The 18994-nt window shown below is 44.4% G+C and overlaps 1 protein-coding gene across 1 annotated transcript in view; it reads left to right on the forward strand.

The window, feature by feature from the left end:
- Positions 1 to 18994, forward strand: part of tbc1d14 (TBC1 domain family, member 14) — a 38753-nt gene that overhangs the window by 4283 nt on the left and 15476 nt on the right. Inside the window, 1 exon segment of the mRNA XM_079184951.1 lies at positions 12856 to 12979. Coding sequence (XP_079041077.1) covers positions 12856 to 12979 — 124 coding nt within the window.

The following is an 18994-nucleotide window of genomic DNA, read 5'->3' on the forward strand; positions in this document are numbered from 1 at the left end:
AATACAAAATACAAAATCCTGGTGCCAGAAAATGTAACAAAATACATGTATTTTGAATTTAAAATATAGGAAATACTTTTTTCTGGATTTTCTGTTTTCTCACAATTTGGTATAGCAGAGCATTCAGGTTTGGGCTATAATGTACAAAAAGCTCTGGTGAACCCCACAAAAAGGAAGAACAGTCACGGAATGTCAGTGTAACTAAGCAAAGCTATTACAAGACAACAACTTGATTGATTATGTATATATATATTTTTATTAATGGGACTTAACAGCCCATAAACTTTGGCGTTGTATCAACAAGAAAATATTCATCACATATGACATACAAGCTCCCAATCTCCCTCTTCCTATACAGATATATACTGTAATACAAAATACAATGTCGGCAATGCCTACCCTGTGAACATTGGTTCTTTAAAGAAAGCTGATCTTATACTCGAGGGACTTAAGTCATCCATGCACAAAGATTTCACAATTAGCATCATTTATGTTACACATTCACTGACTGTAAATGGACAGACATACAGGACTGCATCTGCTGCCACTAAAAACACAGTATCATGGGAAGCACTTATTTGGTCAGATAAATCATGTTCTACTCCAGGAGAAGTTACTCTTTCTTATTAGAGTGCTTGAAGTTCAGTGCTTTGATGAGCATTTCTATGATTCTAGAAGTTACTCTTTCTTATTAGAGTGCTTGAAGTTCAGTGCTTTGATGAGCATTTCTATGATTCTAGATTTTTAAATAAAAACAGAGTCTCTGTTGCTATCGGGTGCATGACAACGGACGCGCATACGTCAGTAAATGTCATGGAAACGTCAACACCACGGCGGTATAGCGAGCGGAGCGGAGCCTTGAGCCTTGACTCGACGGCGGAGCGGAGCCTTGACTCGACGGCGGAGCGGAGCCCTGAGCCTTGACGGCGAAGCCTTGTGCCTTGACGCTGGAGCCTTGCCTTCATGGCGTGTAGACGGCGAAGCCAGATCCTTGACGGCGGAGCCTTGAGCCCCGACGCCGGAGCCTTGCCTTCATGGCTCCGCCGAGCCTGTCGCTCGGCGGAGCAGCTCCACCACTCCGACAGGTTCCGCCGAGTCAGGCTCGGCGGAGCGGCACCGCCGATCCGACAGTATCCGCCGAACGTCCGACAGGCTCCGCCGAGCGACAGGCTCGGCGGAGCGGCTCTGCCGATCCGACAGTCTCCTGAAACTGTCGGCTCGGTGGAGCTTGTCGGCATTGGCGGAGCCTGTCGGCATCGGAGGAGACTGTCGGCATCGGCGGAGTTTGTCGGATTCGGCGGAGTTTGTTGGCATTGGCGGAGGTTGTCTGCTCGGTGCAGCCTGTGCTGGCGGAGCTTGTGGCTCGGCGGAGCTTGGCGGCTTTTCGCGTGCCTGTCGGCCCTAGACGGCGGAGCGGAGCCCGTCGAGTCTGTCTGCACTTGAAGGCGGGCCGAAGCGGGGCAGGGCGGGGCGGAGCGGGACGGGGCGGGGCGGAGCTTGTCGGCAGTTGACGGCAGGAGCGGAGCGGAGCCTGGCAGTTGACGGCGGAGCGGGGCGGAGCGGAGCGGAGCCTGTCGGCAGTTGACGGCGGGGCGGAGCGGAGCCGAGCCTGTCGGCAGTTGACGGCGGAGCGGAGCCTTGACTTGACGGCGAATGGTTTACACCAGGGGTCCCCAAACTTTTTCCTGTGAGGGCCACTTCACTGAACATATCGTTTGACCTAGGGCCCGATTATGGGGGGGGGGGGGTGCTACGTGCGTGCTACTCGCAGGTGAGCGACTGTTGCATCGTGCGCGTTGATCGGGGCGGAACACCGCCGTGCGCGATACAGAGAGCAGGGGAATTGAAAACGCGCGACCATGTAGTGACAGACATGACATGCCGGCGTGTAAATAAATTAAGCACAAGTACTCGTCCTTCAAGCTCCCGTCTCTCTGCTTCTTCTTCTTCTTCTACTCTTCTACTTCTACAGGGTGCGCGCATGACAGCTCTCATCTCGTTCGTCCCCTGGTGGTTGGCTGATTCAGGAAGCGTTTGATTTGATATGTAGCAGAGCACGTATTTTAAACGTTAATATCGCAGACGATCATGCTCATTTACTCGTGGCAGCCGTGATCGTGATTAAAATTCGATTAATTGTGCAGACTGAAAAAAAATCATAATGCGTCTCTGGTATTGTTCAGGGGGCCGGACCAAATGTGGAGGCGGGCCGTAGTTTGGGGACCACTGGTTTACACATTTGCTGTGCTTAAATTAACACATGAGTGCCTCAGTAAATGTCATGGAAACGACACCACCACGACGCTATAAAAGGTCAGCGGACCTCAGATTGTCACTTTGCATCTGAACTTGGAGACTCGGCGGAGCGGAGCTTGTCGGCTCTGCATTTCACAGCATAATTTACAATAATGTAAACATTTCAACATTAAAATAGATGAGCATACTTTACTATACACGTGTAAACTATTTTAAAACACATGTAAAGTGTAGAATGCTCATCTATAATGCTGAATGTACAATGCTGAATACTTGTTCATTTTCTAACATGTTATGTTGAACTGTATTACATTGTGAATACAATTCCTTTTAACTTTAAGTTGTTATTGTTGGTTTTATTATGGTCCATCCACCTGTATTTTCAGTCATTCTTTTTACATCAGTTAGAATTAGAACAAAGGTTTAAAAATAACTTAATTACAACCTGCTAACATAACTAACTACACTATTACATTTCAGAGCTATTCACATAACTGTTTTAAAACAACCGACTCCAGATTTGATACATTATAAAGGAAAATGTTGTTTACTGGTGGTGCATTGTAAATGTTATTTAATCTTGATCATTTTAAATGAACCAAACTAAATCCTGAAGAAAACACAAACTGACCCCTTCACCCATATATTACATACATATACATACATACATATACATATACGTACATATACATACGTACATATACTTCATTTATTAGAAGATTATAATAAATTAACATATCTATACATATCCACCCCAATAACAATTGACCAATGTGTTCAGGCTAAAACAATTACAACCCTAAATTAATCTCTGAATATCACTTTAAAATTTTAAAGGTGCACTTGAGAGCAACTCATATTTGTGGGATGATAATTTTCAAACATTTTTAAATATAGGAATCAAACATGCATTATAATATTTCCATGGATTCAGTGATTCAACTCTGATCTGACCTGCAAAGCATATTTTGGATGCTGTAAAATACATGTGATGTGCTTTGTATTCATATTTGCGGTGATGTAAACTAATATCTGGGGAAATGTATATATGGGGAAGAATGTGACCCATACAGGATGTAGTCACATTGTTGTTCACTTATTTATTTCATTTTGACTTGGGAGAGAGTTCTTCGAGATCGCCAAGATCCGTTATCACATCATGATGACTTCCTGTACGAGTGCTATCGATTCTGCCGACACGGAATCATTTATTTACAAGACCTTCTCGAGCCATACATTGAACACCACACGCCGCATATGAAGGCAAATCACTGTCAAAATCCGAGAGTGCGAATGAGATCCATGCGCGCGCGAAAATCAAACAGCCGCGAGCGTATTTTACTTTGACGAGCACTTTTATATCACTCCGCGAGCAAAAGTCCGTCTCGCGCGAGCAAAAGATATCACTCTGACGCAGATGCTAGGTCTGATAGAGGTGGTTTTCAATTCAATTTAATAGCGTTATTAAATACAAAATGTGTTAAAGTCAAGTTGCTCAGATTGGTTTAAATTCACTCCATCATTCTATTACAGACAATGTGTGTTTGATAGTCAAACCTCTTGTGACAAACAGCTCAAAGACACTTTTTGATCTTAATTGATTAAAACATGACGATCATATTTAATCATACTGTTGTGTTTACAGAAGTTAAGAGATATAATATGAGCAACAATTTGGACCCGCTCAAGGATCTGGAGCCGAGATTAGGGACCACTATTTGTATATTAACTGTTTACCCAACTTAAATCACTAACAAGTAATTAGTGGATGAAAAAGTATTCAGATCCTCACTGCAGTAAACGTACTAATAACATACTGATGAAACAATAATCCACTATGATTAAAATACCTGCAATCGAAACCTTAGTCAAGTATGTTATTATCAGCAAAATGTACTTTATGTGCAGAAAGTAAAAGTACCCGTGCAGTAAAATGTACATTATTTGCCCCTGACCTGTAGTGCAATCTGAAAATCTGAAAAGTCAGAGTGATATCCGGTTTATCCAAAGACGAGGTTTGTAACCAATTATATGTAGAGATACAAGGGAGACTGGGTCCGCCCACTTACTGTCAAAAAGAAAAAGTACTCGCGAGCGAGCAGGAAAAAGACACATCATATGTTCTACAATAAGAACATTTCATATCATTATGCCTTCAACACAGAAGCAGATCCACTCTGCTCAGTTTCTGGAGATTCTCCACGTGAAGTTGCTTTGCTTAAATAGCTAGCTACTCGACTGATAAGTTAACTTGCTAAACACTGGCTATGCACTAGCCTAGACAGCATGCTAGCGCCATTAGCATATTAGCATCGATCGCTAGCATGTTAGCATCGATCGCTAGCTTGATATTATAACCATCACCATGTATATACAATAGGCTACAATATTTTACTTGACAGACAATCCGTTGAACTTGAAGATCTGAAGACTGAACTCGTGAACTGTTTTTTGATTCGTGGAGAAAGTATTTTGAGTATTTTAAATACAAAATTACTCCACTCTAATGTATTTTGTTACAAATTACGTTAGATTTTTAATCGGCCTTATCAAATACAAATTACAAAATACTCAAAAGTAATTGAAATACGTATTTCAATTACAAGTAATAGAAATACTGCCCATCTCTGTCTAAGAATATATATGAGCTTAAAGAACAACAACAATAGATTTGGGATATTAGTGCAGAAGGTGATGATAGTGCAAATGAAGATGCAGTATGTCTGTGTAATTGTTCATCAGAGTGACGGCCAGTTTAAAGAAGCTGTTCCTGTGTCTGGTGGTTTTGGCGTACAGAGCTCTCCTCTGTAGCGCCTACCAGAGGGGAGGAGTTGGAACAGCTTGTGTCCAGGGTGTGAAGGGTCTGCAGTGATCTTTCCAGCCCGTTTCCTGACTCTTGAGGTGAACAAGTCCAGAGTATGGTGAGGGGGGGGGGGGGCTCCTCCTGAAGTCCACTGTCATCTCCACAGTTTTGAGCCTGTTCAGCTCCAGGTTGTTCTGACCACACCAGAGGACCAACTGTTCAACCTCCCGCCACTCATCACCGTCCCTGATGACCGTTGTGTCGTCTGCGAACTTGAGGAGTTTAACAGTTGGGTCCTCTGAGGTGCAGTCGTTTGTGTAGAGGGAGAAGAGCAGTGGGGAGAGCACACACCCCTGGGGGGCGCCAGTGCTGATAGTCCGGTTGCTGAATGTGAACTTTCCCAGCCTCACCTGCTGTGTCCTGTCAGTCAGGAAGTTTGTGATCCACTGACAGGTGGAGGCTGGCACAGTGAGCTGGGAGGGTTTGGGTTTGAGTATTTCCGGGATGATGGTGTTGAACGCTGAGCTGAAGTCCACAAACAGAACCGGTTACCGTTCCATATGTCCCTGGGGAGTCGAGGTGTTGCAGCATGTAGTGCAGTCCCATGTTGACTGCATCATCCACCGACCTGTTTGCACGGTAGGCAAACTGCAGGGGGTCCAGCAGGGGCCCTGTGATGTTCTTCAGATGGGTCAACACCAGTCTCTCAAAGGATTTCATGACCACAGACATCAGGGCGACGGGCCTGTAGTCATTTCATCCTGTGATGGAGGATTTCTTGGGGACCGGGATCATCGTGGAGCGTTTGAAGCATGAGTGGACTTCACACAGTTCCAGTGATCGGTTGAAGATCTGTGTGAAGATGGGGGCCAGCTGGTCAACACAGACTTTCAAGCAGGAGGGGGACACACCGTCTGAGTCCGGAGCCTTCCTGATCTTCCGTCTGTGAAAGAGCCAACCCACATCCTCTTCACAGATCCTCAGTGCCGGTGGGGGGTCGGTTGGGAGAGGTGAGGAGGAGGCAGGGGGTGTAGGTGGTTGTTTGATGATGATGGGGCAGGTGGGGGTTGTGAGAGTAGGCTTATCAAACCTGCAGTAGAAGACATTCAGGTCTTCAGCCAGTTGGTGATTGTCCTCAGTGGGGGGGTCGGGTGGTCTCCTGTAGTTCATGAGTACTTGCAGCCCTCTCCACACTGACGCAGGGTTGTTGACTGAGAACTTTTTTTCCCGCTTTTCAGTGTAGCTCCTCTTTGCTACCCTGATCTCCCTCGTCAGTGTGTTTCTGGCCTGGTTGTACAGGATCCTGTCCCCACTTCTGTAGGTCTCCTCCTTAGCCCGACGAAGCTGCCTGAGTTTTGCAGTGAACCAGGGTTTATTCTTGTTGTATGTACAAAAGGTTTTAGTCGGCACACACATGTCCTCACAAAAACTGATGTATGATGTCACAGTGTCAGTGAGCCCATCCTGGTCTGTAGCAGCAGCCTCAAACACTCATCAGTGCAGGCAAAGCAGGACTGTAGCTCCAGCTTTGCCTCGCTGGTCCATCTCTTCACAGTCTTCACCACAGGCTTTGCAGATTTTAATTTCTGCCTGTAGGTCGGGAGAAAATGGACCAGACAGTGATCAGAGTCCCAAAGCTGCACGGGGGACTGAGAGATATTTATTACAGTGTAGCAGTGGTCCAGTGTGTTTTTGTCCCTGGTGCTATACTTAATATGCGGTCTGTATTTAGGCAGTTCTTTGCTGAGGTTTGCTCTGTTGAAGTCCCCAAGAACAATGAGCAGGGCGTCTGGATGTTTGTGCTCCGTGTTGGTGATCTGCTCAGCCAGGTGTTGGAGCGCCTCACTCACACAGGCCTGAGTTGGGATGTAAACACCGACCAGAATGAATGAGGAAAACTCCCGCTGTGAATTAAATGGTTTGCAGATTATTAAAAGTGTTTCCAAAGTGAGGGCTGCATGATTCCTTTGACACTGTGACACCCGTACACCAACATTTGTTTATGTAGAAGCAGATTCCGCCTCCCCTCGTTTTCCCCGACAGCGCTGTTACGCGGTCCGCTCGGAGAAGTTGGAAGCCCGGCAGATGTAGTGCGCTGTCCGGGATGTGCCCACCAAGCCAGGTTTCAGTGAAGCACAGGGCAGGCACAAAACCTGGTTGATGAAACCGAGGACATTAATTGTAAAGAACATCAGCTCGGCCTTTATAAGTCAGAGGTGGCCCATCATGTCCCAATATATCCAAATCCACCATCGCCGTCTTGGCTGAAGAATGTCCTCCGTGCAGCAGGACAGATTTTGCATAGTGGTTACTGATTGGCCAATAGGGAGACTGCATCATTCTACTGCTGCTCTGTTTGTAAAGAGGACACTGTTCACTGTTCATGCTGTTGCATGTGAAGTGTTACCTCCCATTTCTGTGTGTGTGATCGGCCGTGCGGGGTTCATTCCTCTTCTATCTACCAACATGTGGTGCTGGAGACTCCGGCTGTAGCAGAGCAGAGCACTTTTGCCAGTATGTCTGTGTTTTCTTGTGTGCTTTCAGCACCTGCTGCATCACAAACGTGCAAGACGTAGTTCTGAAACTTTACAGGTGTGGAGTTGAGATCAAAATGAGAGCTGAGAACTTGGCTTTGAGGAAGAGGCCATTGGCCGCCTCCACCTCCACCAAGGCCCGATGTGGCTGGTGTGATCCCATGGCATCGTGGTCTCTAGCTTATTTGTATTTCTTTGATTCTCTGTTAGGTTTCATTAGTTTATGATTTTATAGAGCAGATCGATTAGTTGTAAAAATCTGCACCCTTTCGTTAATTAGTTAATTAAACACAAAACTCTCAGCATTTTTCAAATATTTGTTTTATTTTGAAGGAACTTTTTCAGAGGTCGTTCAGAGAGCCTTCTTCAGATAAACGAGAACATTAAATAAGAAACCCAGCGTTCTACGAAGTCAAAATACTGTCAAATAGAATGTGGGACAGAAAATGTAATAACCAAAAAGAAATATGAAAGAGTCAGTATGCACACTGAAAAGCAATCAGCCAGAGCAGCAGGGTCAAAGGTCAACCTATTGAAAGTCAAACAAAGATCCTTCATTAGCAGTTCCTATTTACCCAGAGAGACCATTCGTTTACATACACCCGTAGTGCTCTTGGCTGGGTTGATGATGAATGACTTTATAGCACAACCGATGAGCTTGTTGAAGTTCTATTGAGAGTTCAGCGGTGAGTCTGAAGTGGTTCTAAAGCTGGTTTCACGCTCACATGCAGCCATTAATCATCCAGGAGGCTTTTCATTTCCTCTCACTGCTTTGCCACATTCCACCTTCCATTGAGGCCCACAGTTCAACATCAAGAGGATCTTATAGCACCTAGTCAAACTTGTATTTTTCATTGTTATACATTTTCGGACCAGTCTGCTGGTAAAAAGCATCTGTAACCCGACACGACACGTTTTTGTGTGTGTAATTGGACGAGTTTCAAGGTTTCATTTAAGGTTCTAAGACGTTCTGTAGCCTGCAATTATAGCGTGGCAGGGCTGGATTATTACATATTATTGTGTAACTATATATTATATGGAATGCATGCAGGGAAATCAGGGACATTAATGTCTGTGAGTTGGTTGTTTCAACACTGTGGTCCAGAGTGAAATATCTAATCAAGTATAAGATGGGTTGCTCCGTGGTGACTCTGATTTGTCTTGTAGCGCCACCTGCAGGTCAGAGTTCTTTGTCCAATATTGACATTTCTGACCAAATACTCCCAAAACTAACATTCATCTTCAGCCGCACTGTGTTTTTGTTCTCGTCAGCGTAGTTGATTATAGATTAAATCAATGAATGCGCTCCATCCCGCGTTAACGGGCGGTCCCGCCCTTCTTTCCAACCCTCCCAGTAATCTCTCTCTGTTATCCCTCCTTCCTCTCATGGAGAAGTTACTCATTCCCTCGGTGCCCTTCAGACTCCGTCTCCTCCCCTCCCACTTGTTAAATCAGGCCTCTTGTTGCCGGTTCCTCCACAATCTCACTCTGCCTCAACTTAGCGGCTGTGTGGGACTCTGTAACTAAAGCTATGGAAGCCATAGGCCTGAATCTTTCCTAAAGGAGAGCTTCAGTTCCTGCTCTCCTTTTCTTTCTTTTTACTTATCTGTTTTTTGGGGGACAGAGAAGGATTTTGATTCAGTGTTTTTTGCAGGTGACGGAGCAGGATGGCCACCCCATCACTTCTCCTGTACATTGACAGGTAGGACGCCAGCAGATGACGTGACATGTTTGGGTGACACTTCTTAACCACTGTGGCCAGAAGTAGTTTCATTTCTCTGTGTTTTTGTAAGCAAGCAGCAGAGCTTTGATCAGCAGTTGTATAATGTGGCTTTTGTGCTGGAACACTGTTGTAAAAGAAGAGCTTGGAGCAGCTCCCCCTCCTGCTCACTGGGGTCCTTCCTGATGGGAAGAACTCAATGTACTTCTTCTTCTTCTTGTACTAGCTTGTTTGGTATTTCCATGCCAGGTCTCCTGAGTGCAAGTGTTGTGAAATCCTTCAGAATACTCGGGAGACTTGACCACAAACCCGTGCAGTGCAAAGCCTCCGCTAGTGTTCAACGCACAAGCGAGCAGCCGTTCCGCTCGAGCGCTCGGCCGTGTCGGCGCTCACGTCGGGGGCCCACTCGGCCCCGGACTGAATGCAAATCACTCTCCTGCTTTGTGAGCGCTCGTTCGGTGGCGCACACGACAGCCAACGAGCTGCGAAGAAAAATGTGCCGTATTAAAGTGTTGAATGTTGAGACTTAAAGTCAGGTTTTAATTTGTAAAGGTGGCACTCAGTTGACTTCTGCTCTTTGAGCTATGCAGCGTTGTGTTATGGTGGCTCCCCATAGTTTAAGCCTGGTTACACCTCAGTCAAGCCCAGTGTGTTGATGATATGGAGTTTTTATTAAGAGTCAGAAATGAATCCATTCGTGTCTTATAATCACACATTTTAGTTGCACCTTGACCGTTTGTTGACCGTGGCAATAGTAGTTCAACAGTCTTTTTCCAGAGCTTTCAACCGTGTTTAACGGTCTTCTTCAGCATATGGAGTTTGCTCAGTTGTCATGTATCAAACTTTGTCACGTTATAAAATGTGGTAACAAGAGCACGAGTCATGAACGTGTCTAAACGCTGATGAAGATCACGAGAAGTGGAGTTGAACACTCGGATGAAAGCTAGTAAGCGGACCTTGAGTTACGATTTTTTTCTTTGTCAATTCACTAGTTATTGGTCAAACTCTCAGATCAGATTTTAGATGTTTTTCGTTCTCCCTTTTCTTCTGCGTGGACTGACAGCTGCTGTTTCCTGCCTTCTGTATTTCCTCCAGGAGGAGTTGGGTGACTGTGATCACAGCAGACATCCCCGCGTTAACGTGACCGCTTCCCTTTACGGCTCTTTGTAAGATGTTGCTCCACGAGCCTCTGAAGTCTTCCAGCAAGAGGAAATCCTTGCAGAGCTGGCAGTTGCTTGTGTTCTGGCCTGTGTTTTTCCAATGTGCACTGTAAGAAGAACATAATTCACTGTGCTGGCCTTTTTAATATCCGCGCTGTCATTCGAGTCCTTCATTAAAGCCACAAGTCACCCACACGATGAGGAAATACTTTCCGCTGCTCGCAATATCCTCGTGTACCACAGTCTCAGTAAGCCGAGGGGAAGGGAGGCGAGACTGATGCAAAACATACAAAGAGGGAGGCGTTGTCACTGGAAGGTAAATAAGGTTAAAGGTGCCGTGCTGGCTCACACAGCCCAACACAAAGGTATGATGTGGAACTGTGGCGAGGTTCTCAAATGGTGCCGGTGGTTCTCCAGATAAGCAACGTGCAAACCCACATACACACGGACAGATGGTTAGATTCTAATAAAGACAATAAAAATGAATTAACTCTGTAAGCCTAAAGGAAGCAGTAGCTGCTGCTGAGTTTCACCGATAATCAATGAACAGTGTACAACACAGGCAACTTTATGTTTACTGCAAGGTGAAACACCCTAGAGGCATTGTTTGTGTTCCACACATTGTCTCATAAACTCTGCAGCACCGCCATGATGTACAAATACAAGGGTTGTGTTGCAAGTCCCACCTCTCGTTCTCGCTCCTTATTTCCTGCTCATTTTAAACCATATTGTGTCATGGTTTTACCTCAAATCATGTGCTCCCAAAGTATCTTCAAATTAAGAAAGTTTGAATTTTAACCTCTTTGAACTTCAGTTTAGATTTTAATCCCAACCTAGATTAAATTTGATTATTTTTCTTTTTTCTTTAAAATTACCTTTAAAATGTGATCTAGTATTCATTTTAAACTTAAAGGTAACATGTTTTTTTTTACTGTTATTTTATTTATTTTCGTTACTGTGATTTTGTCATTTTTTTTATTATCTTTTTATTATTTGGCCATATGTCTCCATTAATTCTGCCAATACATCTTATTCAAAGGAGGAGAAGGTAGACTGAGCCATGAGTAACTGACTTTTAGCTAGCTAGCTAACAATGTAATGTTTAATTAAGGAATACAGAGCAGTCCAAAGTTAGGCATGCAGATGTATTTATTTGTTTAATAAAAGTATTTTTTATTTCAATTTGGTCAAGTGATCTTGATTATTCTAAACCGATCCCGGCCAAAGTGTCATATTTAGTCATATTCTAATAATGTAGTTAGCGTATTTTTGACAATTTTACTTAACTTTTTGTCAAAATCTGATCGCTTCAGTCCTGACTCTTTAAGTTATAGAAAGAAACAAATGTATCCTCAGCATAGTTCACCAACACGTTTATGGATATCATCAGCTTTCAACAAGTCATGAGTGAGCACAGCAGAAGGCCGCATGTCTCGAGGAAACGTCCCCTAAACAAACACAGAAGCCTGCAGCAGACACAGCCAGCTATCGGCCAACGACGCCTCCGGCCTGCAGCTGTGTCCGCTCGGTGCTTCCTGTCCTGGACGGACTGTGAGGAAGTCAGAGGGCAGAATGTCAGATTGGTCCAACTGAGACAACTTGTGTAGTCGGACCTCTTCTCCGCCTCTCCAGGGTCCACTGGGTTAGAGCCAAGTGGTGTCAACGCAACTTGTGTAATGTTGCACATAGCAACTATTCCCCCATTGATTGATGGGTCAGAATCATTACATAAAGCCAAATGTGAATGTCCTCTAGATGAGACACAACCTGGACAAACAGCAGGATGTGGACCCAGTCAGAATAAGCTTCTTTTTATTTCCCTCCTTTTCACAAATGTTTTCACAGCTGGGCTCCATTCAGGCTTTTGCTGAAAGCCCCCGCTAACAGCTCAGTGACAACAGCGCACTGATGGATGAGTGAAAGGAATAGCTGGCTATATGATGCAGTGAAAGAAGGCTTTTCACCGTATTCAGACAGAGTGGATAGAAGAGCAGACAGTGGTTATTTGAAGTGGGAAGATTGTATTCCTCAATGAAAGCAGCAAAGAAGCCGTTTTACACATCACATGTCTAGCAGGTTGATTATTGCCGCTGTGTCATGCGTTCAACGTCTAGTTTTATTAGTCCTCTGCCAGCTCACATGATGTCACATAGGTGGTTAAAATGCTTTCTGGGTGATCTGTGTGCTTTCACACTTAAATCCACAGATTTCCTTTTGCGAGCTGATCTCAGCAGTGAGTTCCTGCAGCTCTCTGGGGGCCCACACGGTGACCCAGTGAAGACTGCAATCATAGCTCTGCGTTCTACATTTTGCTCTCGTGCTATAATGACCTAATTTGTTCCTCCAATCTTAATTCCCGTCCCCTCTCCGTTGGTCTCTCAGGAGCCTGTTTGCCAGGAGGGTGAAGGACAGTCGGCCGGCGGAGCAGAGGGATCCAGGGTGGAAGCTGTTTGGGAAGATCCCGCCACGGGACGGCCCCGCTAAGGACCCGAAGAGAATACAGAAGGTAGAATCTTTAAATTTCAGGGGTTTCAATTCAGGGATCACAGACAGACATTGTGTTCGTGGTGACTATTTCCTGTTTGGGAGAGACCAACATATTCTGATCTCAGATCTCACCAGAAACTTTCATTCTTTCTGGTGTTTCCTCCCAGTCTCTCTCCCTTTTCCTTTAGTCTCTGTAAGTTTTACGAAGCTGTTGCATGTAATTAAAAGGACTTCGTGTGAATTTGCGCCCCGACAGACAAATTCAAATTCATTGGCTATGTGTGCAAATTCACCCTATGTTCCGTCTGAACACAGTAAAGCTGCATTGATCTCTTCCACACATTTTCATATGAGGGCTTGTCTGTTATTTGTTTAAGCTCTTCTATGGTTCGACCCCAGTATTCAGAATTTCCCACAAAATACAGTAAGTCCACTGACAACACCTCGCTCCCTTAAGCACACTGTCTTATTGTTCACACAGCTGCTCCGCTCAGCAGCGTTTTTGGGTTGTATCCTCGAGTAGATATTAGTCACATGAACCAACAATAGGCTTGTTTGTTTTTCACAGACCAATTGTTTGGTTGTTTGTGTGTTCGGTGAACATGGCTGTCCTGACTGATGGAGCAGAGGTGTCTCTTCTAGGCAGCTCATCTCTGACTGTGGTACAAAACAGGTGTATCAAGAGACTGGAAGAGAATCCAACAATACTTGTTCACTTTCATTAGCTTCCTCATCTATAAGAAGCACTTGAAAATTCGACTTAATTGCCTTTTTGAAAAGTCAGTTCTTTTCTGATCACGTGTTTACTGTTTCCACGCTGTAGGCCAGCCGTCCCTGAAGACGTGCATCATATTCATTTGGTTTATTTGGTCTTCTTAGCTGTGGTTTATGGTGCTGCGGTTGGTCCTCAGGGTTTCAATTTTACATTAAAACCAGCTGCACTATGTTGAGACAGCATCTCAAAGGGCTACATTAGCTCTGTAATGCAAGCTGCTTTTGGATAGCGCAGTTGTCTTGTTATAATATTACACAGTTCATTAGCTTTCTTTACACTGAAGCTTCAGACTTGTTTGGCCGGTTTAATTTAATTTTTTAATTGGTTTTAATGTCTGTGCTGGAAAGTATCCAACTGCATGTCTGAAGTGTTACATTTGACTTCCTCAAACCCCAAATATTGAATGTGTTGGATGGATATTGTATTGTATTCATTTAAAGTGTAGTTGACTAACATTGTAGAACTCCATTTAAAGCTGTTGTGAAATGAGCAACTAGCTTTTGATGCAATAACACCTTTTAGCAGAGCTCATCACTACCATGGGACAATAAAGACCAGTAAGCGCTATAAACCAACGTTATGACTCCTGATTACATACCAGCTGAAGGCTCAGACTTTATAGAGGTCAACAATATCAGGAACTAACCGAGAACAGTGTCAGTGGTAGCTCCTGATACCAGAAGCAACAACACTCCCATCAGTGACATTTATGTTCTTCAGCTATTTTTAGAACGCCGCATGCTGGAAAGAAACGACCTCTCAGTTCTTACAAACATAATGGAAGGAACACGACTGAATGTTTATCAAACCACAATGGATCTTTGGAAGAAGGGTAACTTACAATAAACACATAAGCCAATCGGATTCGGATAGTGTGTGTTGCTACTAGTTTAACTACATTTCCCAAGAGTGTATGGCACCATAGATATTAACTAAGTCATGGAGTTGTCTACATGTAGCCGTTTTCATAATCTTGCAACTAGCTACATTTCCAGGAGCTAGCTGTAGAGTGCTGCAGGGATGATGTATATTTGTAGTTAGCACGGAAGTTAGCATCACACTGGTTCCCTTTATAAAAAGCCAATGGGATTTTCCCTTTGGATTATTGCAGAGTATAAACTCTATGGCAAACAAAAAACTTTGATATTTACATGTTTTTAGATAATCTTCACAAATGAACACCACTTTTATGGGGTTTTTTTAAAGTATAAATGCAACCGACCAGGGTAAAAAGCTAACGAAAGTGCAAGAATGCTGACTCATTTCTGGGTTTTTAGGACTCATTCCTGCAGCACTCTATTTTGTTAGTTTGTTTCTTTTTGCGAATCACTTTAGTGTAGTAAGTTACTTTTTCTGAATTCAATGTTTCAACTGATAAGCTTCCTACTTTCAACAAAAGTGTTGTTTTGCTGTAGCTTGGCTCCTTCCAATGACCATTAGCTTGTAGCTCCACTAGCTACTGTAAAGTAGCTTCCTCAGCACTTGAAAGCGTCACAAGCGGTTATTCAAAAACTAAATAATGAATTGACATAGAGCACAAAACAGCCACAATACAATGAAAATATCCAAGTCTAAATGTTGTACGAGCTAAAATAGAATCAATCACTCATAGATTTCTTTGTAAACGTGCGATTGATGAGAATCCTACTTTGTTAGATAGCCTGCTGGTGACTGAACACTTGCATCATTTCCCACTGCTGTTCAAAAAGCCAGTCAGGGACGTGTCTCAGGGCCAATTAAAGAACACAGCATCCACCTCCTGGTGAAACGCAGCAAAGAATGATGGCAGCCTGTAATTAGAGCCTGTAGAAGCCTGTCATTGTGCTTCCATTTACCCTGTGCTCTTTGTGCTGCTGAAGCCTGGTTGAAAGGCCTGTTAACGTGCTGTTTCTACAGTTTACATATCAGTCCTTCTTAAATATGTCACGCGCTGGCTTTAACTCACTTGTTATGTACACTTGACATGCTGTCTAACTCACGCACACAGCCGCTTGTGCATCATATCTGAATCCATCTTATCTGTGGTTGTAACCTTATATTAACGTGTGTGTGTGTGTGTGTGTGTGTGTGTGTGTGTGTGTGTGTGTGTGTGTGTGGCTTTATTTGCCATGGTTATTGTTCAGCTGCTACGAGACACAATGTGCTATCTCTACCAGCAACATTTTCCCTTTGAGAACAATGTAAATCAAGTTTTAACATTCTAATTTACACCACTTCAGTCTGGGGACTTCAATATATCTGGAGGCCTCGGTACAACGTCTGGTCACTGCTGAAGAAAGTAATTGTTCCGTTACCTGCTGAGCCTCTGCTCTAAATCACACTGTGTTGCAGCCCGGGCACGTCTGAGTTACTGCCCCTGGGAGGGGGGACAATATTCCCAGCAGGGTTTTTCATTTTAATATTAAGTCATTTAAACCACTTTTATAGACTTGAATAAATGAGGGATCTTGACGGGCAATACTGAAGCTCCTTATAGCTAATGTTTTGTGCTGATATATGAACTATTTTGATTTAAAGGCTATTTTGATTTAAAGGCTTTTATGTGTTCTAGTTTTTATTTGTTTTTGTTCTGGTCAAAATGGAAACGTTTCTGAAGCAGCAATTAGACCATTGTGGTCATTGTGATGACAATAATTGAACAATGAAATCTGATCAACATTTAGAATAAAAGTCTGGATGAATTCTGCTGTAACTCAAGCAAATGTCATCTCTATACCAGAGGTTATATTTACCATGTACAGATGGGTGAGACATGAAAGCGAAAAGCAGCATCACAGTGAGGCTTTGGCATAGATAGACTGCGGTTTGGTGACAGTTGTGGTCGTAGCATATGAATTCCTCTGTATGGAAGCATCTGCTGTTATGTTTTCCATTCATTTATCTGGGTCTTACTGCTGAGAAGTGCTGAAAAAATGTGATATCAGATTAAATAATTTAGAGCATAGAGTCCTTGCTGGTTTTCCATTAGTATATCCAGCATCAAAAGTGAACAGCAGTCAATGAGCCGTGACCTTTTTAAAGGCTTGCTGCTGATGACGCGCTCAAGTCTGCAGAGCCCTGGAGCTCCACCCCCACTGCTCCATGAAGCGCTGTCCGCTTGTTCATTCAAAGGGTATTAATACTGAACGTGTCTTGAGTCCAAATTGCACCAACTTTGACAAATCCCTCCACGGGGTCCTCGGCAATACACCCACCAAGTGTGAAGTAGATCAGATGAGATATGCCAAGAACACACAGACAGGCGAACCCTGAATGGATGTGGTGGATATGGATATGATCGCTATCAATGTTGGCTGGCCTGGCTCAGGTTAAATCCTTTGTAAAACATGAATACAGTGAATGAATGCCATAGAACTTTCTTTTATTATCTAGTTTGGCAACGTTTTACTCTGGGAAATCTGTCAAACTGCTGACATTTTGCTAGTTCCGGTTAACGCTACACTTCTCTTAGCGCCGGTCCGATCGGCACTGGGCATGTGCAACAGAAGAGAGATGCCTTGCTCGTTGGGTACTTCCATCATCGATTTCGGATGCAGCGATCCGGAGCTGATGATTGAAGCAACGAGTTAGGCGTCTCGCTTCTTTCTAATCTCTGTTGACAGTTGATCATGTGCAGCAGGCAGATCCTTTTAGCCTAAATAAGCTGATACATGATATGATAACATGATATTGGATTAGGAGCATAGATCACTGATACCCAATCCAGCATTTTATATCGCTGTTTAACAGGCATTTCTGATACTGTCACGGGAACAACTCTACTGACGGCAGAGGCTGCCATACAAAGTGCTAAACTGCTCAAACCTGATCTAATCTAATCATCTGCGCACTCTATGAAACTATAACATAGGACTGGGGCATCGAACCTCTTATCTTCTAATTGGTGGATGAACCACTATATCTCCTGAGCCCTGTGAACCCTGTAACTGTTTATGGATAGAATAACTAAACATAACTGGGGTTGACAATCACAGAAAACTGAGAAAAAAAAGTTCAGAATACTTATGCGTAAATAAAAACATGTACATCTCCTACAAAACTCTTCATTTCCGTGATGTGAGGCAACCATTAGTTTCAATCATTCAGTAAGGCGGAAACGTGAGGACACATCCTCCCAGACCACAAGCTTTGTAACTCTGTTGTATCAGCACCTTGGAGGCTGAGCGTCTGGAACCCGATCCGTTACTCTGGGATTGATTAGAGCGCCTGCCAGGACACCGCAGAGCGCAGAGCTCCTCTCGGTGCAGCGATGGTGACTAACAACACACGGCGGTGCTGATTTGCTGACATACACACGCAGCAGCATCAGCAGCAGCAGCATTAGACCTGATGCAGAGCCGCTCATTGTAGCGTCACAGCTCAGAGAGAGAGAGAGGAAAACCGGGATATCATGCTGCATCGTTTCCAATGCGAGGTGTGTCCCTCCGTTGACAGCTTGACTGTCCCTCTGCCCTCATTTTTGATCTCCTCCTCCTGGGTGTCTCGTTGCCAGGAGTGAGCAACCCCCCCCTCTCCCCTCCCCTCCCCTCCCAAGGAGCAGCAATGACGCTGGGCTAAGATTTTTGTAAAAGGAACCCCCACCGGAGGACTGTCCGTCTGTAAGGAACAGCAGCGTTCATGGTGAGTGAGCTTTTGCGCCGCGAGGACAAGTGGACGAGCTGGGCGACCCGCCGCGTCTCTCTCTCTCTTTCTCCTTGTCTGGCAGAATCAGAGGGCATTGGCGGTCGGAGCGTGAAAGGGACGCTGCGGAGGAAGAGGACGGTTCGGGTTTCACATAACAGCCTCTTTCAGCTCGCCGTGGCGCGGATGCTCCGTGGTGGGGAGCGGGCTGATGATTAGTCGGGGATGTCTCTAGAATGACGAACACGTTTACGTTTCCCGAATGTGTGGACGGACGCGATGTCCGCACCGGAGACGACCCATCTCGACGTAATAGTCCTCAACTTAGTACAACAAATGCACGTGCAACAGCGTCCTTTTAAAAAAGAAATACATTGAGGTGTCAAGGGATTTCATCCTGCTGTTATCACTGATGCGGTTAAAGAGACACAAGGCTCATTTGACAGCAGAATCAGCGGGACTCCGTTTATTTCTGCTTTCCAGTAAAGCTTAGATAACAAACAAACAAAAAAAAGCACTTTGATTGTGTCTGAGCGTTTGTTGCCAGTTCTCATGGTGCCATCTGTTTGCCTGGATATTGTACCAGATCATCACGGCCTTACTGACAGACTCGTCAGCTCCCCTGTGGTAACTGTAATT

This window comes from Pholis gunnellus (genome assembly GCF_910591455.1).
Source record: "Pholis gunnellus genome assembly, chromosome: 23".
Lineage (NCBI taxonomy): Eukaryota > Metazoa > Chordata > Actinopteri > Perciformes > Pholidae > Pholis > Pholis gunnellus.